Here is a 26,596-nt window from a genome sequence, read left to right as displayed (position 1 = left end):
TGTTGAGTTATTGGCATGATATAACAAAACAATTGTTGACTGCTGTGATGTGGGATATTACGTTTTAACAACGGAGGGGCGCATAGCACCCATGTGCCCCTCGGGTGTTAAAACGTCATATCCCAAAGCATAGCAGTCAATAATTGTTAAATATTACCTTTAAACTGTTTACCAGCACTTATTCAGACAACTTAAACGTTAAGTTGGAGCTTACATTGACTTACTTGGACAATAACACACATAGTTTGGCAATACATGTACAGTCGAGTCTCGTTATAACAAACTCGTTCGGACCTAGGCCTAGCCAAATTGTTTGTTATATCAGAATTTTGTATTAAGAGGAACATCAGTCCCATTCATTGTGCATATAAATGCACAGTCGGGACCAAGGCTTTATGTTTGTTATAACCAGAATTTTGTATTAACAGAGTTTGTACTAACGAGAGTCGACTGTAATTGTTAAATATTACCTTTAAACTGTTTACCAGCACTTATTCAGACAACTTAAACGTTAATTTGGAGCTTACATTGACTTATTTGGACAATAACATACATGTACATGTTTCGATCATGAACAGTTCATTAAATTAAATAATAGTTTGGCAATACATGTACAATGCATTATAACTAGCAAGTCAAAAAGCTGTACACAACCTTGATTCAGATTAGATTAAAGAGCAGTGTACAGTGTGTGTACCTGCAAATGACTGTGTAAAAGCATATTTAAAAGATATCCTCAGGCTTTTTACAGAAAGCGACTTGTCAGCCAGTTGGTTGTTTTTGTTTGATCAAGTGCTTTCATTTTAGAGGTTATCTTTGTTTCATTTTGATGAAACAATGGAGCATATCCAGCACCCAAAGTGAATGCCATTTACAATATGCATTAGAAAACACTGACAAAAACTGTTCAAATTTCGGCCTGAAAAATTGTCTGGATACCCGAGAAAATAGAGGGCCACTGAGTTTTAACCTTCACTGGAATTCAACTTGCGAAAATGGAATTCTGCATTTTTGGAGAAAAAAAAACAAGCTCGATCGGATCTCGGAAGCTGCAGGCCAACGAATGCGTGTTCATGCATGAATCACGTGATTCGGCCATGTAATTTCTGGAAGCTAGGAGTAGTGTTTTGAGTTAAGAATTCAGGATTTTGACCCAGTGACCCAATGATGACCTTTGACCCCAGTTTGGTCATGTGACATGTTGGGGCTTGGCTACTGATACTTTTGACAAAGTTTGGTTGAAATCGGTCAAAATATGTAGGAGCAATAGACAATGTCAACGTTTGTTTATACTAACTAACAGAGGGACATGAGGATTTGTTGACCTCCTATCCCGCAGCTAAAAACCCTACCCTGTGCATAAAAAGACATATGAATCATTTTCAATTTCAAGCATTGTGTGCAGCTTTGGGCAGCTTTGTTTAAACTTTAAAGCAAAATCATCTAAGTTTTCAAAGAAATCCTTTACAAGACACACATGTCAGAGTGAGTTGTTTTTTTTCCTCACAGGAGTTTATGGTTGAAACAAAACTTATGATTTCAATCAGTGACTATGGTGACCCCAAAACATGATGGGCTCTAACACGAGTTGCCTTTCTGTCTGCTTAGTCTTTGCCAAAGACTGGATTTTAAATTTATTACTACTACAGCCAGCCCCTAAGAAGCGCACTAAAGCCGGTGGAGGTTGCTATCAACAAGATGAAGCAAGTCTTGGGAACTTTGGCAGTGCTACCCCAAAACTTGTGAGCATACAGTACGGGCACTGTATGCAAGCTAATGCACGCGCGTGAGGTTTGCTTGGAATATCCTGGGTAGCGCTGTCAAAGTCCCTCAGACTAGCTTGAATCATTTTGTTGATAGAGATGTCTACGCCACGGCGGCTTAAACGCCATTGTCAAGGACTGGCTGTATGTGGGGAATAAAACCCAAATGCCAGTCTGGGACCAAGACTACTGTCAGCTCAGTACTGCTGAGAAGGCTTCTTGAATGATTTAGGCAGGTAGGCTTGAGTGATCTGATTCATAATGACTAGGGACAGCCAGGCGACTGTGGCAATGCAGAAATACCAGACTGAGCCATGGGCGGTGTTCCAGAACCAATCTGTGAACAGCCCCAGCACCAGCGTGGTGCAAGCCAGCGTGAAGAGCACCAGGCCCGAGGTGGCATGGTAGAGCTTCAGATCGGCAAGCTTGACCAGGCTGGCGGTCAGTTTGGGGAACATGAGGGTAGACCCGGCAGTTGCCTGAAGACAGGTGTAAGCAACGGTGCAGACGCCACACAGCCCGTGCCAGCTGGTGAAGTGGGATTTGCCGTACCGCTCCTTATTGATCACCATGATGGCCAGCCCGGCCAGGGCACACAGCAATGCTGTGGTGTTGATGATCCAGTGGTAGGTGAGCTTGGTCTTGCGACTGGCTTTAGGGACGAGGTTGCTATCCGGTGAGAAAAACAGGATGGCCTCGGTCATCAGAAACACAAACTGTTGCAAATCAAAATAGAATATATACACTCAATTAGCCATTAGCATTTGTACTTCATTGTGTTTATTCCCTGCTTAATCCATAAAACTATACAGTGTTGAGACAGTTCCAGGCACAGGGAATAGCAGGCAGGGTGGTTAGGGGCAGTCCAAGGGCCCAGGAACTTTCGGGCTCAGATTCTCTGTACAATGCATGATTGCATCTCAAGCTAAATTCATGAAGTGTAGTTAATAACAATGTGTATTTATAACTTAGCACACATATCCACCAGTATCGGTGCTTAAAGCTATAGTCCATCATTTGCAGCCATCCGAAAAAGTAACTGGTGAATTATTGTTAAAAAACATACTTGGTTGAAAGATAGTAAGTGGACTAAACTCCCTGTGAAATTAATCTTTCTGGCTAGCTATCATTTTGAAGTAATCAACGAAAGAAGGCCTTTCCAACGGTGCATCTTAAGACACACCGTAGGAAAATTTAAATTAGTAGTTTGTTTGTTTTTCGGCTCAGCGCGCGCAAGCATTGGCACGACGCACAGGCGCGCGCGGTTGCTATAATTCGTCGGATCAGTGCGCGACAGCGCGTATAGCTGCAATTCAAAACAATTCAAAACATGATTCAGCAACTTTTGATTTGAAATTGAGATCCTAGAAATAGAATGCTGTTTTTCTCGGAATATACAGCTGAAGCTGAGCTGAAACTTCATCAGGTTAGTTGTTCAGTATCCTTCATTAGATTTTGAGCACTTTTGTTGCTTCAAAAAAACCAAATGCACAAATTACAAATGATGAACTATATCTTTAAAGCGCTTCATCATTATTACCCAGCTCACTGGGCAATGAAACATTCCAAATACCATCTCAGCTCCCTGGGAAGTATACAGCTTGATGCTGCAATTTCGGTGCAAATCAGCTAAAATCAATCACACTATCTCTGCCCGCAGACCATGAATTCAATGCTCCAGACCACGAGGCCAATACACTCCACATCAATTGCAATGAGATTTCCTATATAACAAGGATATCTTATTCCTGAATTTGGGTGCAATCTAGTGTTTAGAAAATTTAGTATTTAAGCTTAAATATAAATATTTATATTCAGACAGATGTTAGCAATGGTGCAGATAAATGCAAATTTCCATATTCATGAGCTCATTATCTCTGATGTGATGCCATCAAAGGAACAGATTAATCTACATTTAGGTAGTTTTTATATGAATTTTACCTTGTCTTACAGTTACAAAAACGAAGGAAGTTACGCCAATTGAGCATATTATTATGCAAAAACTAATAAACATGCAGCCCCTTGAATAAATCCTGATATTCAAAACAAAACCAAAACAATGTTTACCGTCGTTTCAACGCTGTTTATCCGTGGATTTTAAGGAGAGCAAATCGCTCTAAGGAGAGCAAATCGCTTAAAATCCATTTGCTCTCCTCAAAGATTTGAGGAGAGCGATTTATAGCTCTCCTGGATTTTCTTTAAATGAAAGACTAATTTTTCAGGGGAACTAGCCAAGTGCACACGAAACGGGTGATGTGTAAATAGCATTTTGTTGTATTCCTGTCACATACATGAAGTACAAAATGATGGTTTTTTTTTTCTTATTTATTACTAGGGCTAGTGAACTTTTTTTTAAATGGTTGTATTTGTTTAAGAGATTGCTTTCATTGTAAAGCCCACCCAAAAAGAAAACAAATGATGGTAAAATTGCAAAAATTGACCCATGCAATCCAAAGTTATGACCAAATATACGTCGATCAAATGACGTTATTTTGTATAGGAAATGTGTACGAAAATGGTGTATTTTTGTGAAATTGAATAAAAAGGCATATTTGAACATCTGTTATGGTGTAAATAAACACTTTGGTAAACTTTAACTTGTTTTTGTCCATTGTTTATCACAAATACTATTGGTTTCAGTTGGTTTTGAGTTGATAAAAAACTTGATATGCAATAAAATGAATGTTAAAAATGTACTTTTACACTAAAAATCATGAACGGCAAGGTTGAAAAATGACTAAGTCCTACCCAAAAAGCACTAAAAGTAACAAAACTTCCATTCACTAGAACATATTTTCACCAAATTTGGATGACACAAGGATTGTGTGTAGATACAGCATGTGGACCCAAAAAAGACCACACAAAAATCTAAAATCTAAAAAAAACCCTACTTTTTTTGCTAATTTTTGGCCAAAATGGAGAAATTTCAGTCTGGCATGCGTAAACGTGTAAACTGGCCCAAGCCGAAGTCCAATTCTCAATGCCCAAAATCCCCAAATTTAACAAAAATTTAAACAAAGATATAAAACTTGGGTATCCCATTTAGGTTATAAAACGAAGTTTCTCTCATATTTGGGTTATTTTATCCCATTTTGGTGCAAATCTCATAAGCCTAGTATTAGTAAAAAAAAAGTATGCGCTGTGCGTAATGATTTTCCTGCGTAATTCCAATGGCCCAACGTTACATCAGTGCCCATCACATTTGTACACAAAAATCGTACATGCTATAGCCATCCAACAAACTGTAAAAACATCAGATTTCACTCTCAAAAACGGCCACAAAGTTATTAGATATGCTACCTGAGATACAAGGAGAGATCGATTATTAAGATTGAGGAACTACGATGTGGGCAAAAAGTGAAATGATCGCCGGTACTGCGGTAGCAAAAACACTCCGAGTTCCATTTTGTTTACACCGCGTGCGATGGAGTCTGGACGGTTTCCGAAAACGAAGAACTTACACTGGTATCCACTGACATATTCTGACCGTACGGGCCATGAAGGGAACCAGTGTAGAATATGCATTACGCGACGCATCATGTGACAATGTTTTGGCTGCACTCGATCTCAAACGTGATAATTTTCTGTTGCATTTACATTATTGCGTGCCGGGAACGAAACAGTGATGCTTACACGACGCGCGCTGTCAAACAGAAGGCGCCATGATGAAAATACATCGCGACACAAATGTGTCTATAACTCTAAAATACAATCATATTTTGAAGGTTTTAAAAAAAGCATTTCAAGCTTCGATATCACTAATTACAATTTTCAAGGTTCCATTATTATTTTCAATGTATTCCGTGATGAAAAAGTTTTGGGAAAAACAAAAAGAATCGTAACTTTGCAACGCGTAGGCCGATTATCATGGAACGTGGATGGTTGAATGGCATTTTCAATAAGCTTTCGACTGACGTATGGTTTCTTGACGTCTGCTATGCTACACTACTGTCAAGACCGAGTTAAACACAGTCACCAGGGCAGACAATTCTTGCCGTGGATCTTGAACGCATGGACCGGTCTGTGCGCGCCGCATGGCCCGTGAACGTAACATGTCATGCGCGCAGCATTTTTCGTACTCGGAGTTAAAATGAGACTTTTCAAACAGCAAAAACAAGAGTAATTTCGACTCAAATCACAATCACAATAGGAAAATATGTAAGTTTATTACATCATTGAACTATCATCATAAATTACGAGGAATATTTCAAAATTTTAACTTATAAATGGGGAATGAAAACATCCGACTTTTTGAAACAAAATCACCGGTGTCGTGCCAAAAACCGTCCGGTGCCAAATAGTGTCCGCTGAGCATGCGCAGTGGGCGCCAGACACTATTTGGCATGTAATACATGCCAAATAGTGCCCGATGCCAAATAGTGTCCGGGCGCCGTCGTTCCAACACAAGGGCGCACGTACGTCCTGCCGGACACTTATTTGGCAGGAAAAATCGGACAATTTTGTTTGTAGGGAAAATCGGACAGTGTTTTGCAAGGGGGAATCGCCGACACTATTTGGCAGGGGGAATCGGATAGTATTTAGCAGGGAAAATCGGACAGTATTTGGCAGGGGGTCGGACAGTATTTTGCAGGAAAAATCGGACAGTATTTTGCAGCCGGGAAAAATTGGACGTACAGTATTTTGCAGAAAAATCAGACAATATTCAGTGGCAGGGTGAATCGGACAATGATATTTGGCAGGGGGAATTGGATAGTATTTAGCAGGAAAAATCGGACAGTATTTGGCAGGAAAATCGGACAATATTCAGTGGCAGGGGGAATCAGACAATATTTGGCAGGGGGAATTGGACAGTATTTAGCAGGAGAAATCGGATATTTTTTTCGCAGGGAAATCGGACAGTATTTGGCAGGGGGGAATCAGATAGTATTTAGCAGGAAAAATCGGACAGTATAGGAAAATTGGACAATATTATTTTGGCAGGGGGGATCGGACAGTTTTTGGCAGGAAAAATCGTGCGTACTGCACTGCACGCCAAACAGGTGAACTGACGCGAAAAAAACACAAACATTTTGCACAAATATAATTTTGTTTAAACTATTAGGGAAACCAAGTAAATAGTTATCACAGATAACAAGGAAAACGTTAAAACAGATTGTAAAAAGCAAATTCAGGTGAAATAAATCTTATCTATACGACGTCTTGACAGCTTGTAACAGCAAGGCACGCAATATGATGCACGCTAAGCGCGGACACTATTTGGCAAGCTTCCGTAAACAATGTGACGTCATGGGCGCATGGCCAATCAGAGCGCATTATGCTAATTAGCGGACACTATTTGGCACCGGACGGTTTTTGGCACGACACCGGGCGTGTGTATGTTGCGCGCATTCGTTTTGTACACAAAGTGATCACCGGCAGCAAACAGCGAGTGCGCGAGCCCTATATAAACAGGTCTTGTAAAAATATTCAGGTCCAGTAAGATTCTTCAGTTACTAGACCTGCTGTCTAGTGCTTTTTTTCATGAAATTTGAGTCCTGCTGAGTTGGGGCAATTGCTATAGTTGGGGCAATTGCTATAGTTGGAGCACAACAGCATCATTATTGTTATTAGTGTCAATTTGTCCCTTTTCACAATGCAATAAACCACAAAACAAAATAGGCAAATATAAAACGAGACTTACAGCAATAGACATCAGCACTGGATGCCATGAAAAGAGGCCTGAAATAGGTAAGAAAGAAATTATATCCAGCATTTTATTATAAATCAATAGTTAAACAATACAATCTAACACTGATAAGAAATATTAGGCCAAAAAAAAAAAATGTTCGGTCTCTGGTCAGACCAAAGTTCCGGAATTGACGCGGCCACGCGGCTTTTTTTTTTTTTTTGCTTTTTTTTTTTTTCTTCCAAGCTTGGATTGTACAGACAAGGTGGGTACTATTTTGCTTTTTTGGTGTCCTCATGTACATTAGTGTCCTCTATAATTTGCCTTGGTGCTTTCGATCATTTGCCTTGGCGCAATTTCCCATTCCTTGGTGCTCTTTGGTAAAAAAAAAATGAGGAGGTGCGGAAATAGAGGGCACTGTTGGAGCTACCGCGGCACATTTTGGAAAAAAAAGATCGACGCGCATGATTAAAATCGAAGCGCGCGCTGACCAGAGACCGACTTATTTTTTTTTTTGGCCTGAGGCCCAGAGTTTTTGTTTTTCCTTGTATTCCTTTCTTTTCCATTTCTGATAATATCAGACTCTTAATTGGTAAAGTCCCAAGGACCTTGTTATGAAGGTGTTTGACTGTACATGTTAAAAATATAGGTATTTTGTCCTATCACTCAGTTGGTCAAGGCAAGGGGTTATTTTCTACAGGGAGGGGGGGGGGGGTGATGAACCAGGGCAGCTGTTTGGGGAGATTTTTGTTTGAGAAAGTGGCATTCTATGCAAGTAATTCGTCTAAAATATAGTCTAAATGTGAAAATCAAAATTTTACAAAAGTTCTACATTTTCGGGCAGCCTACATGTTCCAAGTGTGGTGCCCTGTAGTCCAGTAAATTGACCACATTTATGGGGCGACAAATGTAAGGGCGATCGTGTAGTGTAGGGCCTCGTTCCTATAACTTGTATAAGGGAACAAAATCCACTTTAAACTTATTAGACCGACCAAACTAGTTGGCGTCATTCTCGATGACAGCGCGGCGACAACACGCAACCCGAAAATAAAGATGGCGATCACCGCACGATGTACCGTGAGCGCGCACGACGCGCTGAATCACAAGGCACAAACCATGCTATCTTGAGTAACTCCAGCTGACATGCTCATATGTGAATGAATATGAGCATGTCAGCTGGAGTTACTCAAGCTAAAACCGCGCAGGAAAATCGTGATTTCTACATCAAGAAACTGTTCAAAATTGCAAAACGGGTGTCATTGGAATTGAGAAAAGTCTTCTTTAGATTGTAAACAGGTAAACGTGATTTTTGAGCAATAAAAAACATTTTTGACTCTTATTTGTTCAAAACAAAACAGGGGCCCTACTAGCTTGAGTAACTCCAGCTGACATGCTCCATATTCATTCACATGTGGCTCCATATTCATTCACATGTGAATGAATATGGAGCATGTTAGCCCCATAAATGTGGCCTATTTACTGGACTGCCTCCGTAAACATAGGCCACACATCCACATGTACAAAAATCGTGTCGACGGAGCCAAATTTTGATTTTCACATTTAGGCTTAGTTTGTAGGTTTTTTTTGCTTTAGAAGCATACTCACCCTCTTTATAGGCTAATCAGAAAGTGCTGCCTTTTTCAGATGTATATTTTTTTTGAAATTTCCAGATTCATTTTTACACGTTTGCGTATCAAAATTTCAACATGAAATTTCACAAAAATTAGACATCTGAAAAAGGCAGCACTTTCTGATTAGCCTGTAAAGAGGGTGAGTATGCTTCTAAAGCAAAAAAACCCTACAAACTAAGCCTAAATGTGAAAATCTAAATTTGGCTCCGTCGACACGATTTTTGTACATGTGGATGTGTGGCCTATGTTTACGGAGGCAGTCCAGTAAATAGGCCACATTTATGGGGCTAGGAGCATGTCAGCTGGAGTTACTCAAGCTAGGGCCCTACACTACACGATTCCCAATGTAAGTCAGACTAAGCAAAGAAACTTATTTTTATGAAATAACATAAAACTCTTACTTGAAAAAGGCCAAGCCAAATATATCATGTACGAGACGAACAGAATGGCTAGTATGTGTGCAGCCATACTGAAAAATGCGCAGAGTCGCTGTAAACACCCCTTTTTCCCCTTCAAAATGGGCTTCAAATGGTCCGGTTTTGCTGCATCAGCGGTTTCATCCGCCTCCATATCGTGAAATAGCGCCACCAAGAGGTTTTGGCATAAATGGTCTGGTACCTAGACGCAATGGTACTGTTTGCTACAGATGCTTTGGAGGGAAAACATACGTTAGTTTTGCTTATTTACAATTTTGCGATGGACCCCGGGAAGTTAGAGTGCATTTTCTTCAGTGAATTTCACCCCACAGCAGGTCATAAAATAACTTATCAGGTAAGTATGAGGCTTACGTACATGTACATGTAGCTTCTTACACAAAAAATACACGTCCCCTTTCACTTCAAGTTCAGTGGTGGCGGAACAGTTTTGAAAGTTGGGGGACCGGGGGGGGGGGGGGGGGGATATGCTGCAGCGCCATTTTTATTGTTTTTTTTTTGGGGGGGGGGGTGGGGGTGAATGTTACACGTACACGAACATGACGAAACCATGGCATTGAAGGGGCACTAGCAATTTATGACTAGGTCCTGAAATCCCCGAAAATGTCATGTTTTGGCATGTTTGGATTGTTTACTTATCCTATTTCAAAGAACTGGTTGAAAGGATCGAAACTTAGTACAAGTAGGCCTACCATTCCGGAGAGAAGACGGAAAACCTGGTTGTTTACAACAGTCACGACGGAGTACAGATACGCTTTTCCTGTCGTTCAGTCAATGAACGATATACACGTTGTGTATGTCAATCTGGTCGCGAACAGCGTTGACCAATCACCAATGCACAAAATGCGGTTTCTTACACGTCCGCAAAAAGCAAACACTTAAGGGATGAAATCACAACTAGCACCTAAACAAAAGGACCCCGAAAGTCGTTTTTGCACGCATAATACAGGAATAACACAAAAACGCCCAGTTTTTAAAGGATGAAGTGTGGATGTTTATATCCTACTTTTAAATATCATCTCGTTCAAAGCGCATTTTGAAGCCCAATTGGGCTGTTCCAGGATAGACCCGTGAACGTGGCTATATACATAGCCACGCTTCAGTCTATAGTAAAAACACTCTATTGTGATCCCAATTACTAAGATGGAGTGACCGTTCTAGCCGAATTTCGGCTACATTTGACAGAATATTTGCATACAAAAATTAGTTGTACAGAAAATCAGCAGAATATTTTTTTCGGCAGAATTATGAAGATGAAGGAAAAATGAAAAAGATTAGAGAAATATGGCACATTTGGTTCGAAAAACCTTCATTTATTGAAAGATCCCTGAAACAAACCCTTGCACAATGGACCAGCAATTCTACTGGGTGATTTGACAGACTTTCGAAGTGGATTTAGCAGAATTTTATATGGTATTACAGTCAGCCTGCCATGTAAGACGGTTAGTCGGGTACCCACTGGCGCTACTCCAACCGTTTTGCACATGCGGAACTCGGGGTACCAGAGTGTCATGCCTTGTCTTAGATTTCTGATCATTTTGAAACATTCGTTGTGACAAAGTTGTGCCGTGTTTTACATCAAATTTCTTGGCAATGACAGATCCAACACTCACGTATATTCACAGGAAGCCCAACAAGTAAGTGATTCACCCATGGGCAAAATTATACATGGTTTTATGTAGCGGATCAAAAGATAGAATGCTTTCGCTTGTATTTACCCGAGGGAAGCACGTGGCGTTGTATACAACGCCACGTTCACGGGTCTAGTTCCAGGACGCAGTGTCCCTTTAAGGTAAAGAGTAGACAAAAACATTGATATAATTTGTAGCACGCATATTGATTGTGCTCGTAAATGTGGCTATAGTGTACCCATGCTTCGTTCATAATCTCTGGACTGAAATTTAAACGAGCACTAGTGTCTGTTCTTACATAAGAGTTTATCCAAGAACTCCAGTGGTGTAGGATTGTCATTCCAAAGAAATTCAAGGTAGCCCACATCAATGCGAATGTTAGAAATTTCGAAAATTCAGAGGGATGAACGGAGCGTGGCTATGTTAATATCCACATTTACAGGTCTATATATACACGTATGCTCGAATGTTTGGTGTGTACGAAGCATACCCGGCATTCTGTAAATGTACAGAACTTGATGATGAATCCTTGTTTGGTTTAAATAGCTGGGCCTGAAAGGGGGGGGGGGGGGGGGGGCGAGGGAGCAAAATCGTAACCTTGTTAGAAAGGGGGGGGGGGGCAATCCCCCTGGTCTATGTGCTTAACTTCCTTGAAGTTCTTGCAAGGATCCGAATCTCTTGGACTTAAACCACAGTGGGCTGTCGCTGTGCCTGTGGCCATTGTGGGACTGATTAAAACTAGTAGTTTTCAGAGTTGTAACGAGTCACTGATTTTTGCGACTCGAGTCGAGTCATTTTAAAGAAGTGACTTAAGTCGAGTCGAGTCATTTTAAAGAAGTGACTCAGGTCGAGTTGAGTCATTAGGCCAAAAGGTCGAGTCGAGTCGAGTCAAATATTTAGTTCGAGTCACTTTGAGTCACGAATATTTGAACACTATGTACCAAAATTTATAAAAGGAGGCCATAAGTTTAGCCAGCGTTCCAATCCAAGAGCTTTAATAAGAAATCCCCCAAAGCCAATGATGAAACAGCGAATTAGAAAATGTGTTTAAAAATCTGGTTCCTGGATAGTATTTTGTGCGTTCTAGAATCATGAGGTGGGAGTCTGTGACACATTGTATATTTGTACAAGAGTGTTATTCGTAAAGCGAAGTGAGCATAAATTTTGCACGTTAAGTCATTGCAAATACTTTTTGCAAAGTTTTGCTTTCATTTTTGGGACTCGAGTCTTATTAGCCTTCGCTCGAGTCGAGTCGAGTCAACTGATGAGGGACTCGAGTCGAGTCGAGTCATTTGCTCGAAGTGTCTCGAGTCGAGTCAAGTCATTTACCCATAGGGACTCGAGTCGAGTCAAGTCACCAATATTTGTGACTCGAGTCATTACAACTCTGGTAGTTTTACCAATAGAAGTCAGTTTTTAAACAAGTCATTAGATATAAACAAAGATTGAAGAAACAATATTGAAATGTATTTCCACAGGTACCAGTCATCAGGCCCAGAGGAGCAATTCTGATTGGTCAGTGCTGGAGGCGCGAGCCTGAATTCTTGATTCTGATTGGCCAATATTGGCAGGGTCATAATCATGATTGATAATATTAATATTCATGTCATGAGTAATTGACTTAGCTCTGTGCACTTTGTGAATTTTTTACTTTACTTGAAATGGTTGCATTTCATAGGTACCGGAAGACTATGTATCGCGAGAGCTGTTTGACACGTTGCATGTCTACATCATCACCAAACCAGAATTACAGAACAGATTGATTACAATGTGAGTACCAGTAGAAAGGGAAAGGGGCCTCGGAAAATTTAGCCGAAAAAAGGAACTTATATTCTGGAAATGTTTATTCACACCCTCCCCCTTCCCCCCGCAACAACATTGGAAATGATGTTCAAAATTGCAATTCTGCACATCAAATGTGATGCGATCAAGCTATAAAATGAGTCGGTTGTCGCCCCTGGTCAAAAATATTTTTATTACAGATTTGAAAAAAAGCACAATCTCAGCAATACTGCTGTGGAAACCCCATGCTGATACCATCTTTAGTTCAAAAATTATGGAAGTTGGAACACCAAGAGATGTGATGAAGTGATGTGATGAAGTGGCCCTATTTTGGCCTGTATTTCCAAATAAAAATTCCTTACAAACGACTCATTTAGCTTGAACGCATCACAAATGCAGTTTTCACATTATAGTGCCTTGGTAATAATAATGTAGACTCGATGTCAAGTCCTTTTAGTGTTGTCCACAGGCTATTTATAAATACTGCCCTATTGAATATCGGTTCCCCCTTGTAATATCAGTTCTTCTAGCTCCAATCCAAGGATTTGACAATGTTGAAAAGACTTTAAATTAAGGTAAAGTCAGAGCTCGTCTCAATTCATATCCGGGACGAGTTCTGGACAAGTTGCGGACACTGTATCAGGTATAAGTTGCAAGATTCTGAACAACTTCCTCACAATCTTCCTGGAATGAATTTGTCAGAATTGGTGAGTGAAGCAGTTGCTAATGAAAATTTCCTTGGAACATGTCCAGGACAAATGCGGAGCTTCTTCCAGACAAAGTGAATGATTCTACCCTCAAGTTTTCCGGAACTCGTCCTGGATATAAATTGAGACAGGGCCCTTAATTTCAATTTAAAGGTACAGTCCATCGTTTGTAATTTGTTCATTTTGTTCGTTTGAAGCAACAAAAGTGCTCTAAATCTAAAGAAGGGTCCTGAACAACTAACCTGATGAAGTTTCAGCGCAGAGAAAAACAACATTCTAGGATCTCGATTTCAAATCAAAAGTTGCTGAATCATGTTTTGAATTGGGCCTGAATTCAGTGTCCGAGACACGTTCTCACTAGCCGATTGCAGCTACGCGATGTCACGTGTGCGTCGTGTCAATGCTTGCGCGCGCTTCGCCAAATAAAAAACAAACTACTAACGGAAATTTCCAACGGTGCGTCTTTAGATGCAAAGATGGAAAGGCCTTCTTTCGTTGATTTCTTCAAAAGAACAGCATGCCAGAAAGAATAATTTCACAGGGAGTTTAGTCCCCTTAGTATGTTTTTCAACACTAATTACGTCAGTTACTTTTTGGATAGCTCCAAATGATGGACTGTAGCTTTAAACAATGTTTCTTAGTACATTCCCCCATTTGCCATCAAAGACAAAACAAAAATCCCAACGATGAAAGATATTTTAACTCTAAACCCAACGCAAATATGTATGGAATCACCGTTTGGAATCGCAGAGAAGTATAGGGGTGGATAAATCAAAATTTCTTCTGTTTTCTCTCTTTTTTCCCCCTTGGAATCTTAAGGAAACATATTCCAAACACCACTTTGTAAAAGATTCAAATCATTCAATTGTACAGAAATGCTCTTGGCCGCAAGATTATAGGCTGCCCAGTCAACATTCAAAATGACAAGTATTCCCGCAACGCCCTGCTGTTCAACTTGTGCTTTGTCTGTAATGCATCGACGGACACAGCACCTTATGAACCACTGGTGAAGAAACTCGCAAACTACCTCTTAACGTTGGAGGTGAGTGCATAAGCTTTTTGAAAAATGGCAAACACAATTGGGGGGAGGGTCGTTTGCTTTTTGGTCAGCCGACCATCATTGGGAAAAAAAATATTTTTTCCAAATACTGCCCCCGACTTATTAAATTCAGTTAGTCCACATTTTTTTTTGCAATCGGTTTCACATCTATAAATGGGTGCAAGCCTGCTAGTCTGGTTTCCCTGACCTGACAATTCCTCGACATCTATACATTGAGCACTCTGTTTTGTCTGAAGTACAATGTTGGGTCAGGAAACCAGACTACCGGTACAAGAACAGCATTTTTTTCCCTTGGTTATTCCAGTATATATGAACACAAAGTTTTTAACAGGTCAGTGTAACAATGTTGCTATACAATATTAACCCCCAAACCCCCAACACGTTGTGTTTCTCAGAAAATATACTCCTGAAGACGGTCAGAGCATACTGACCAGAACGTCGCGTTTATACCCCTGCTTCTCTTCAGAACCATTCACTAAGTTGAGAAATTATTCGCACATGGTGTTTCCACAAACCTTTCATTATTTAACCCCCAAATCCATCCATTTCTAAAACTTACAGCAAAAGCAAATATTGTATATTACCTTTTAACCCAGTATTTAAATTTCACATTGGGCTTTGATTTCGTTGGATTGAATTTAGTTTTGATTTTGTACAGTTGGAGAGTGGCTTTTTGTCCAACGATGAGAGCAAGGAACGTCTTCCCAGCATCCTCTCTGATCTTCTGTCGCAACTCAACAGTCACGGGAAATGTTCTATTCCAATCAGTAAGTGTGAAAAAGGCATGCTGCTTGTCAAAGGAAAGATTATAATGCCCTCCCGCTCTGGCTGGCAAACGCAATAAAGCCATCTCAGCCGTCAAAATCAATCAAGTGACTGTTTTTAACAGTTGGTGGGGGGGGGGGCTTATCATCCTTATTGGCAGCTGAGAACCTGAATTGCGAAGGACGCAGCTACAGCGTGTTCGAGCTGAAAGCATGTAAAGGTGCCTTTGACAGCCACCATGCGACCCATGTATGACCACAGAGCATGGCCAGTGATCGAAAGTGTTGATTTTCTGAAGTAAGGAGGAATACCAGAGAGCTCAGAGAAAAACCCTCGTGGCGCAGGAGAGAATCAACGCACAACTCTACTCACATATGGTCCGAGCCGGGAATCGAACCCGTGCTACAGTGGTGAGAGGCAAGTGCTTTACGCACTAGCCACCCATGCCTCCCAGTTGAGTGCTTTAATGCAGAGTGCTTTCTGCTCTATATAAATCAGGCAGTATTTCCCCTGCCCATTCAAACGTGAGGTGGCCCACCTCGCTACTTTCAGTGACCACCTCGCTCAATTTTTGCCAATATCACCACCTCGCTGTGAAGATTGGCAAAAAAGGAAATATCAATTGAAAAATTTTCATTTTGTGTAATATATGAGCATTTTCCTTTACCTCCATGTATCAAGAACTCACAATTTTGATGTGTTTTTGGAATCATCGCGCATTTTTGTGAGCGCTGCATTCTTTTCAGTTTGCAGACTGCATACATTTTGTTTCTATCATCAACTTGAATTGTTACCACCTCGCTCAGTTCATTAGCCAGGGGAAACACTGAAATCAGGATTGATTGGCTGTGACTGTTTATGTAACTTGATTTAGCTACACGTACATGTTAACTTTGACTATTAGAGATTGATAAGCCAGCTGTACTGACTACTTGTTTTTGTCTGTTAATGTTATTGGACTGGTCACAATGCCTACAGGAAATATGATCTGACTGTTGATGGCTAGCCTGTATATAAGTTATGGGAGGGGAAGTGGATTGAATTTTAGGCTGTCTAGACTGATCAGTCAATAGAAGGGTTTTAAAGTTGGATGTTATGAGTACAGAATTTGACGTTGTTTAACTCTTGCAAAATCATTTTGTGAAATCGTCATGATATCAAATTTTTATAAAAATATCATGAAAAGAAAACAGCAATTTCAACCACAGTAAACAAAGACTTTTGCGAATTGTGAAGATTGCAATAAGATAAAGATTCACGGTAGCGCCATGTGACAAATCTCTTTTGTGAGTTTGTGAGGTTCTCAAAAGAACCGCGGGAAACGTTCGGATAGTATTCTCTGTCCGACGTCTTCTCTTATTCTCAGAACCTCACAAAATCACAAAAGAGATTCACCATGCAACCCGTCAAATCTTCAATTTGAAGACCACGTAACAAAGCACTGCATTTTGTTTCGTGGTCTTCAAATTGAAGACCACAATATACAATTCTAAAAAAACTTTTTAGAAAATGAGATATTGCTCTGTTACAGATGAATCCAACACCATCCATTTGAAGATCGTACCCCCAACCAAAGATCCACAGGCAGTGCTGGAGCACCATGTACCCATGTTCTTGACAGACCGCAATGCCTATGATTCCAGCCACTGGGATCTCACTACACAACAGGTTAGTTTTACAATTCACTTACAGGATGGATCCTTGTTAAGATAAGTCTTGATAACCTCCACCAGGCACTAAATGACCAGTCAATAATTTTGAGTATAGTGCCTGGCTGGGCAATATACTCAAAAATTGCACATGCAAGATATCTGAAGTGTGTCTTTCTCTTGTTCATGTCGTTAGATGCACTAGCCTATCATGCACTAGCCTATCCAGTTCATTAGTGTGACGTCATCTCAATTCAACCATGCGTACTTCACACGTTGTAGCATAGCACGAATGGAACTGGAAGCTAACGCAACTCAAGTATTTTTCCAGAGGGCGCTAGTAATCAGGGGTACGCGCGCGTGTATGACGTTTTTACTAACGAACTGGATATTAGCGAACCCCACTAAGCTAACAATCCTGTTGAGTAATAACCTTCAGCTCGGGTCATTGTCAGCGTCCAGATTCCAAACCGGTCTTAAACACAGTGTTTAAAACCAGCCAAGCACACATTTATTCCCTCAATGGTCAAACATTGTTTGAGTCTTGCGACTATACACGCATACATGTATACTGGCCTCAACTCTGATAAACCTATTCGGTGGTCATTAGGCCTATATCTTCAAAAGTAAGCACAAGTCATGCTGTCAACCCAAGCCCCTCAAACTTTCTCTCCCGAGAGCTCATGGGCCTTATGCACGAGTAGGCCATATTGAATTGAAAGTGAGGTAAAATCTTAAATTTTTGAACTTGCGAAGAGAAATGAAAGCAAGTAAATTACTAATAAAACTCCAGTCTGCTTCAATGAATAATTAAAAATTTGTAATTGAACATTCCCTAATGTTTAAAGCCAGATTAAAAAATGACGGTAAAATAAAGCTGCATTATGCCTGCATAAATAGTCTGGCGCCATCCCATTCAACAGTTACGAAATGAAAAACAAAAGTAATGAAAAACAATCAGGGAACTCAACAATGGCCAACTCTTGCATAAGGCCCATGTAAGAGTTCCCTGATAAGCTGCCAGAAAGCATTGATCATACAAAACCAATGAAACTTTGTGTACTTCCTATAAACTGCATTTGGTGGTCAACAATTTCAATCATTAATTTCTGTAACCCACATTGAATTTGCGAAAACTAACAAATTTCCTTTTCTCTTTAGATCTTACCCTACATCGACGGTGTCAATCACGTACAAAGAATCGCTACCGAGGCCGATGTGGACATCAATCTCGTCAAGATATGTCTGCAAACTATGTTGTGAGTTTCCCACATGTAATTTTTGACTTCAACAGACAGCAGAAAAAAGAAAATTGGACAATTCATATGAGGGTCATTTCGTGTCATGTGGAGACTGACTCGGGATGAAACACACCATTTTCACTGGCGAACCATAAAAGTTTTACTTTTCTCTTCAATTCTAGTCACAAATCTAAAAAGGAGTAGAGATTATCAGTACTTGGTTTGAAATAAAGATGAGAACCTTTTCCGAAAGACAAATATGAGTTTCCATGTCTGGCCTAGGCAAGGCTAAAATGACAGCAAGAAAGTGTATGGCGGTAATTATAAATTGGTCTTTGAAGACCTGAATCTTGCCCCTCAAAAAAGAAGAAATGGTTGTACGATATTAAGAGCAGAATCTCGGAATTTGGATACAGGATTTTCTGTGTATCGCCAAGGCTGCCTTCAAGCAACCACAAACTTGGGCCCCAAAAAATAATAATTCTGCTTCCGGTTTCCCTACCTACCCTATTCTGACAGCTCCTACCCTAATTTTTTATTGGAAAAATGAGAGGAAAAAACACCCAAAACCATCAATTTCTACTTTTTACCCTTGACTACACGCAGACACCTCCATATGATGGTTCACAAAAAAATTGGCAAAAAAACCCAAATTCCCTACCTACCTACCCTACTTTCAAATGCCATGTAATCGGAAGCAGAACTTTTTTGTTGTTGTTGGCCTTACTATTATTTCCAACTTCACCGGGCTAACCTGCACATCTTATCTGACCATTGTTTTTTAATTTTTTGTGCAAATCTTAGACAGTTACCTGACAACTCATCCGGACAACTTCAGTTAACTTTTATTTGATATGATTGGCTTAATTTTCCAGGTACTATGGAGTCATCACAATTGTTCCCATTTTCCAGGTGAGGGACTGTCACTTTCTATCTTTTTTTTTTTTCAATATAAACAAATTATAATCTGATTGAAATACTTTTTGGAAGCAAACTATTGTTTTTCATAAGAAAAATATTTTTAATCAGGAACAAAAATGTTTGAAATATTATATACTGAACTTGCAATGGTTTTTAACGCAAGGAAACTTGGTTAAAAAGTTGCTAATTTTAGAGAAGAGTTTGCAAATTCCACAAATTTTGACTCAGTTGTAATCTGTTTATTAAGTACATTAAACTGGCAGTCTACATGTACAAGCTGAGCTACATGTATCCTGCCCCCACATTACCAATCACCCAGTTTGTGAATATGCTTTCTTTTGCAAAAGTTTGGGGACATTCTATAAACATTCTCACTTAGTGGGAGGCTCATAAACATTAACATTTAGTATACCATTTTTAAAAATATATTTGGTGAAGGGCAAAACACAATACAAATGTACTGAAATCTAAAGCTGAAATAATTTCATAGCCCCAACAGTCCCGAATCCTCCAATTTTAATACGATGTTGCACACCCCCTACGGAGCTAGGGTTAAAGGTAATCCTATTTTGTCTGTTTTGTTTGTTTTATTTTGACAGTATTCAAATGTGTACATCACACAGCCAGATATCAATAAATTGGCAGAGGATGAAGCACTACAGGAAGAATGCATCAAGTATGTCACCAAGAATGGTAAGCAATAGAAAGATTTGCTGAGTAGAAAAAGGTCACCTGCCAAAAACTGTATATATATATATATATTTCCACTTTATCGTTCTTTTCCTTCTTCCATTGCCTGATGAAGAACGGCTTTGGCTGTTTGAAACGTTGCATTAAACCTTCTCAGAACAGCAATGAATTCTTTGGGCATCCTTATCGTATTCCTATACATGTATATATAGATTTACAGATGTGGAACAGGCATTAATTTTACTCAAACTTTTTTCTTGACGTCACCATTTTTAAGAAGTGTAGATTCTTTTTAATATACTGTAGATTATTTTAAGAATCTACGGTTTAGCAATTACTGTAGTAATTGTCAGTTATACGGTTTAAATTTGTTTGTCTTGTCAAAGAGTTACTCATTCCCACCATGTTGTGCTACGTTGCAGGGACGTAATTTTTACAAAACAGTTGAATGGTAAATCAGAACAAAAGTAGTCTGTTTGCTGAACTAGGGCGCGATATTTTACAAAACAATTAAGTTTACAACAAATCAAAAGCAAACTAATATGCCATGTGGTACGATATATCTTCTTACAAAACAATTAAATTTACCTTTAAATGAAACACAAAAGTAATAAGTTTATTCTGTGTTACAAGGCATATTTGTTTACCCAAATATAATGGAAAAAATGATGCACGTGTATATAATCAACAGCATTTTATTATTATCAACAGCAGTGTAATTGAAAGTAAATTTTATGATATTAAATAGTAAAGACAAAAACTGAAATTGAACACTTCCAATGCAACAGTTATACTTCTATTACTCAAAAAGTGAACTAAAGTTTAAATGCATTGGTGTGCAACATGGTCATAGAACTTTGCATTTTAATCCTGACTGGGGCATATTGAAATTTGCAGTTACATTTATCCCACGTCCGTCTGCATGTCATGTGGACACAGGTCTGGCACAGCGAATGCTCTTGCTGTAATTGCAGTGTCACCAACATGTCCGCAGGTTTCTTTGAGACGCCTCTTGGAGGCTGAGATGAGAACATCGCTGATGGCTTGTCGTTGCCCATCTGTGGCACAAATGCCTTTTACAGTGTTAGTTAGCTGGTGAATGCCCTGGTTGACAGCTGTACCAGACATCATCCTTAGGTCTAACAAGGGGACGAAGGTAGAACCTAGGACTTCACTTGGGTGATGTGGGTCTATGACCTACATATTTCTCATAGAGCTGCAACTGTGCATCTTTCTGGATCAGAGGGATTTTCATACGCATCTTCAGTTTTTGGCGTGAGGTTTTGATGTTTTAGTCCACCTTGACAGCTTCTCACTTGTTCTTGCTCCTCTGTAGCACAAATGCCTTTTACAGTGTTAGTTAGCTGGTGAATGCCCTGGTTGACGGTTGTACCAGACATCATCCTTTGGTCTCGCGAGGGGACAAACGTAGAACGTAGGACTTCACTTAGGTGATGTGGGTCTATGACCTGCATATTTCTCATAGAGTCGAAACTATGCATCTTTCTGGATCTGAGGGATTTTCATACGCATCTTCAGTTTTTTGCGCAAGTATTTGATGTTTTAGTCCACCTTGACAGCTTCTCACTTGTTCTTGCTCCTCTGTAGCACAAATGCCTTTTACAGTGTTAGTTAGCTGGTGAATGCCCTGGTTGACGGCTGTACCAGACATCATCCTTTGGTCTAGCGAGGGGACAAACGTAGAACGTAGGACTTCACTTAGGTGATGTGGGTCTATGACTTACATATTTCTCATAGAGTCACACTATGCATCTTTCTGGATCTGAGGGATTTTCATACGCATCTTCAGTTTTTTGCGCGAGTGTTTGATGTTTTAGTCCACCTTGACAGCTTTTCAACACATTTTCAGTGTATCGAAGAAACTGTTTTTCATCGCTGGTTGCATGAAGAGTGATTTGTGAGTTGAAGTGGCGCAGCTGACGATGTTCTCCCCCAGCGGCAGCCCGCAGGGCAAAGTGGATCCCGAAGAGGTAGAGCACAGTATCAACCAACTGCTGGAGTGTGTCATATCCAAGAATCTTCTTCTCCCACATGACGTTTTCATCCTTTATGCTGATTATCTCTGCCTTGCGCTGTTTTACTCTATATCCTGCATCAGACAGCTCTTTCTTCTTGGTATCAAGCGCGTTTCTAAAGGAGGCAAATTCTTTGTCTGGAAGTAGCTGGCACTCCTTGTCCATTTATTGCAGTGTTCGGCTGAATGCAGAGCTCTATCTCGTAGAGTGTTCCACTTGGACGTTCTTCTCCATCAACCAAATATCCATTTGAAAAAAAAAAATTGATAAAGTTGAACTATTATGAAACATGTACACAGTTATATTGTATATATACAATATAAAACACTCACAGTGTAAAAGCTGTTTCTACATTAGGCAAAAAAAAAAAAATAGTCGGTCTCTGGTCAGCGTGCGCGTCGATTTTAATCATGCGCGTCAATCCTTTTTTTTCCAAAATGTTCCGCGGTAGCTCCAACAGCGCCGTCTATTGCCGCACCTCCTCAAACATTTTTTACCAAAGAGCACCAAGGAATGGAAAATTGTACCAAGGCAAATGATCGAGGGCACCAAGGCAAATTATGGAGGACACCAATGTACATGAGGACACCAAAAAAAGCAAAATAGTACCCCACCTTGTCTGTACAATCCAAGCTTGAAAAAAAAAAAAAAGCAAAAAAAAAAAGCAAAAAAAAAAAAAAGTGGCGTCGCCGCATCAATTCCGGAACTTTGGTCTGACCAGAGACCGAGCATTTTTTTTTTTTGCCTTAATTAACTTTAATTGTATGGATTGTGTTTTACTATATATATGTGACAGCCATCAAAACTGACTTTGGGCAACCATGAGAGGGCAGTATTCTAAAAGGTTACCTAATGGCATTTATAGTATTTTGGAAACAAAGTAGTCATTTTAAGTTTGTTAACAACGAAGAGAAGTTTCAAAAAACAACTGCATCTTCGATCTAGCTGTGTCCTACGGGCCACTAGAATGACTTACATTCTGTCTCTCTGTCCTGTGGGTATTTCAAGCCAGGAAAGTTATTGTACACTACTGTGCCAGCCCGATTCACGTACCTTAATTTTGATTTTGCTCAATCCCACAGAAATGGCCAGCGCTCCGCCCCTCCGGTCCATCATGCACCTCTACGGCAGCCTGAGGTCAGACATCAGTGTCAAAGACCTGTGCCTTCGATTTGACCCAAGGTCAATGAATATTGATGAAAGGTCAGTGCTTGGAAGGAATGTGAACAGGGTGAGTCAAAAAAAGCGAAACCCAAATGTTGGGACCATTGTTTTAGTGAAGTTCTGCATGTGGCACTTTCAAAATCTAGGATATGAAAGCCCAATTCATAAGCTTTCTTTTAGTACAAAAATCATTCAAATCGCTTGTGAACTTTTTAAGTTATGGAATTTTAAAAACAACCACCGTTTTAAATTTGTATCCACGGATCACACAAAAGTGTTCTTTCAGCAAACCGAAAACAAATCACAAAGGGATGTGGATGAATTTTTTGTGATCTGTGGACAGAACTTTAAAACGGTGGTTGTATATAAAATTCCGTAACTTCAAAAGTACATGAGTGATCTGAATGATTCTTGTATTAAAAGAAGGCTTGAATTGGGCTTTCATACCCTAGATTTTGAAAGTGCTACATGCAGAACTAAAACAATGGTCCCGACATTTGGGTTTCGTTTTCTTTTACTCACCCTGTAGATATCTGAACAGATACCTGTACATGTAGCTGAACCAAGCAGAGAGCATCGAATTCATAACACATTGAACATTTCACAAGGAATACCCTGTATGAGCCAATGGACTTGATGCATCAGCAGTAGATGGTACATTACAACCGCTCTCGAGAGCACCATGTGAGGGACACAAGAACTTCATTTAATGTTTGCGGAAATTTTCTGTATGTGGAAAAGTCTCTGTTTGGGAGTGCGTTGCACTTGCATGAACAATGTTAACGTTTGCCAACAGTTGGCGACATTCACGCCAGTGGGACTAACTGTGTGCCACCAGCAATGGCAAACGTTTGCATCATTATATTTTCAGTGAGCTGAACACACAGTGAGTTGTTGGAGGGGCAACTTGCTTTTTTCTACATTGAAAATCTTTTTTTTAAAACGTCAACCGAAATTTCATTTTTATTCACAACTTATTTTCAAAGACTTGGTACACAGTGACACTGGATGTCGCCATTTTGACAACAGTTTTACGCTTATGTCTTAACTCCACCTTGGGGTTGTTGGCACCTTTACAGAGGCTTAGCTAACGTTAGTTAGTGTTCCAGTGAGTGGTGTACACCCAAGAACAGACATGTAAGGCTATACATTTTAGAGAGTTACATGTAATTGTGCCAAGATTATGTTTGAGGGTTGCTTGGGAGTATTGAAGATGTACATTTAAGCCTTCCTGTATATGTTCCATTTTACAGGGATATCACAGTCAAAACTGTCCACTGTCCAGTTCACTTTTTTAATAAAAATTTCCATTCAAATACTGATTAATCACCACATGCTGTTCTGTTTTTTCATCTCTACAACAATCTCAACACTTCTTACTAAATGTTTCTATGCTAGACATTTAATACAGTTTGGAGTTCTGCGTGGTCTCATCAAAAGACTCCATCAGTATCCAGTCAGGGTGCCAGACCGTGTTGATCAGCAACGGACCCAGCCACTAGACAGGTAAAAACACTTGATGCACTGCATTAATGGAACACTCTGGATTTGCCATATTTTGGCTTGCCCACTTTTAGTTTGTGTACATTTCTTACAATGCTTGTGGACGAGTATGACTGAGCTACTGTTGTCACCTGACCAAAAGTCTTGATGTAATTGGTCAATGTGTACTATTCGATTGACAGGCAGAACATTCAGCATCTTTAACCAAAAACCTATGCCATTACTGAAAAATGTCCTAATAAAATGGTCTCTGAAAATGTTTGACGTAAAAATGAATGCAGTTATAGACAAATTGGAGAAGCGATTACTGTATTTGGCCATGGAATTATGGCCAAATACTGTAACTGCTCAAGCTCAGATGTGTGGACTTCACGCTCAGTTTTCTTCTAAGCTGGATCTTTTAATTAGAGTATTTGTAGACAGCACAGTGTCTTCCTGAGCTGAGTGTTCCTGCTTACTGGCTATTGTTATTTTGGCTTATGTAACTAACAGAATGTTTCAAGAAATTATGACGATAATCCCTAATTTTGTGTGGAGTTGTAAGGCTTTTTGGCCAGGTACACCACACTTAGCTGAATAGCGCCCTCAAGCATTTCATATTGTTGCTGGATTTGTATATTCAAATGTTTGTAACAGGAAGGAAATGGAAATGCTCTTTTTCCAAGACAATCTGTGTACAATTTTGTCCCATGAAAGTAGTGGCTGAAGGAGATTTTCATAGAGGACTTTGTAAAATCTTTCGCAATGCCATTCGATTATACTGACAAGAATTATTTCATTCAATGATAATTGCAAATGCCTTTGTCGGTGATGAACTGAAGAATTACAGACAAAGACCAATATATTTTGTTTTCATCACTGACTTTGCAGATACATGAACGGCCACTTCAACTTTGACGAGATTTGCTGTAAGACGGGCCAAAGTCACCAGGAATTGGAAGATTACGTTGAGAACGATCCTCACATTCATGTACTCTGGAAATGAGGTTGTCAAACTACCATCAATTGATGAGACACTAGATGCTTCGCTGATTTCGCAGATACATGAACGGCCACTTCAACTTTGACAAGATTTGCTGTAAGACGGGCCAAAGTCACCAGAAATTGGAAGATTACGTTGAGAACGATCCTCACATTCATGTACTCTGGAAATGAGGTTGTCAAACTACCATCAATTGATGAGACACTAGATGCTTCGCTGCTTCTGTAATTATCATCAACCTCTCCTCGACTTTCATTATCATCATTGCTGTCTGAGTCATCCTCAAATGACATAATTAAGAGGCGTTTCATCAGGACGATGAGGTGTTTCATCAGGACGATTGAGAATGTCGGTTGACATACAACCCCAAATGTGGCATTAAGTAATGTTGTGTGCAAATGTGTACACCAAATTAAAAGGCAATCAGGTATGTTGTGTATGAATGTGTACATGTACTTTTCAAAATTGTTTTCAACAGCAAAAACTTGAATGAGAAAAAAATTAACTTTTCTATATAACTGAGAGCTGGTACATAGCTATGTGACCAAAAAAAACCCACTTTGTTTTTAGATTTCACACTAAACTTGCATCTTTGGAAAGATTGAAAAGAACTGTAAAATGATATAAAGATGAACCTTCTCGGACAATTTTAATGCCTCACTCTTTCCTAGTTTTGTGCCCTTTTTAAAGGAAACCAAAGAAAAGGTTGTGACCTTTTATAATTAAGACCTCTTGTTTTTATAATTTGAGGGGGAAAATTGATTCAGAGTGCCATAACTTCGCCAATTCTTTCCTACATGTATAGTCGTGTTCCCTAACGTGGCGCACTTCGAAGCTTACCCAACTTTCCTCGAGTAGTGTTGCCAAACCTCTTTGTTGACAAACCTCAAATTCATGCAGTAACATACTGGTACTTTTACCTTATTAACGCGTGTTATTTAACCTCTGTGAACAATTTCGGTTTCATAAAATTTAATCCGAAATTCAAAAACGGTGGCGTCCGGAAATTGG

General features: G+C 39.7%; 2 protein-coding genes across 3 annotated transcripts; one reads left to right on the top strand and one right to left on the bottom strand.

Moving 5' to 3' along the window:
* Positions 1-1,581: 1,581 nt before the first annotated feature.
* On the bottom strand, positions 1,582-9,629 carry LOC119721910 (cytochrome b561 domain-containing protein 2-like). Its single transcript, XM_038191852.1, has 3 exons — positions 9,422-9,629; positions 7,405-7,442; positions 1,582-2,479 (listed from the first exon to the last, which is right to left on the bottom strand). Exons 1-3 carry the CDS (start codon positions 9,588-9,590, stop codon positions 1,961-1,963), a joined length of 726 nt encoding a protein of 241 aa, XP_038047780.1. The 5' UTR covers positions 9,591-9,629; the 3' UTR covers positions 1,582-1,960.
* Positions 9,630-9,667: 38 nt separating this feature from the next.
* LOC119721909 (GATOR complex protein NPRL2-like) lies at positions 9,668-26,238 on the top strand. 2 transcript variants are annotated; one of them, XM_038191851.1, is made up of 12 exons: positions 9,668-9,791; positions 12,764-12,855; positions 14,448-14,616; positions 15,293-15,401; positions 16,931-17,067; positions 18,210-18,307; positions 19,165-19,201; positions 19,810-19,903; positions 23,019-23,139; positions 24,499-24,606; positions 25,474-25,623; positions 25,794-26,238. In XM_038191851.1, exons 1-11 carry the CDS (start codon positions 9,717-9,719, stop codon positions 25,586-25,588), a joined length of 1,155 nt encoding a protein of 384 aa, XP_038047779.1. In that variant the 5' UTR covers positions 9,668-9,716; the 3' UTR covers positions 25,589-25,623; positions 25,794-26,238. The 2 variants fall into 2 exon arrangements, with proteins under 2 accessions (XP_038047779.1, XP_038047778.1); XM_038191850.1 differs by having other exon boundaries at positions 25,474-26,238.
* The last annotated feature ends 358 nt before the right edge of the window (positions 26,239-26,596 follow it).

Source organism: Patiria miniata, unplaced genomic scaffold (genome assembly GCF_015706575.1).
Source record: "Patiria miniata isolate m_02_andy unplaced genomic scaffold, ASM1570657v1 HiC_scaffold_14, whole genome shotgun sequence".
NCBI classification, from domain to species: domain Eukaryota; kingdom Metazoa; phylum Echinodermata; class Asteroidea; order Valvatida; family Asterinidae; genus Patiria; species Patiria miniata.
Note: the sequence above shows the minus strand (reverse complement) of the source record. Positions and strands in the feature narration are given on the sequence as shown.

Excerpts from the sequence above, each read along its gene's own strand:
- LOC119721910 (XM_038191852.1), bottom strand. The coding sequence starts at position 9,590 with ATGGAGGCGGATGAAACCGCTGATGCAGCAAAACCGGACCATTTGAAG. Across the intron at positions 7,443-9,421 it reads TTTGGCTTGGCCTTTTTCAA|GCCTCTTTTCATGGCATCCA; the intron begins GTAAGAGTTTTA and ends TACCTATTTCAG. Across the intron at positions 2,480-7,404 it reads CAGTGCTGATGTCTATTGCT|TTTGTGTTTCTGATGACCGA; the intron begins GTAAGTCTCGTT and ends GATTTGCAACAG.
- LOC119721909 (XM_038191851.1), top strand. The coding sequence starts at position 9,717 with ATGGACCCCGGGAAGTTAGAGTGCATTTTCTTCAGTGAATTTCACCCC. Across the intron at positions 14,617-15,292 it reads ACTACCTCTTAACGTTGGAG|TTGGAGAGTGGCTTTTTGTC; the intron begins GTGAGTGCATAA and ends GATTTTGTACAG. Across the intron at positions 19,904-23,018 it reads CAAGTATGTCACCAAGAATG|AAATGGCCAGCGCTCCGCCC; the intron begins GTAAGCAATAGA and ends TCAATCCCACAG.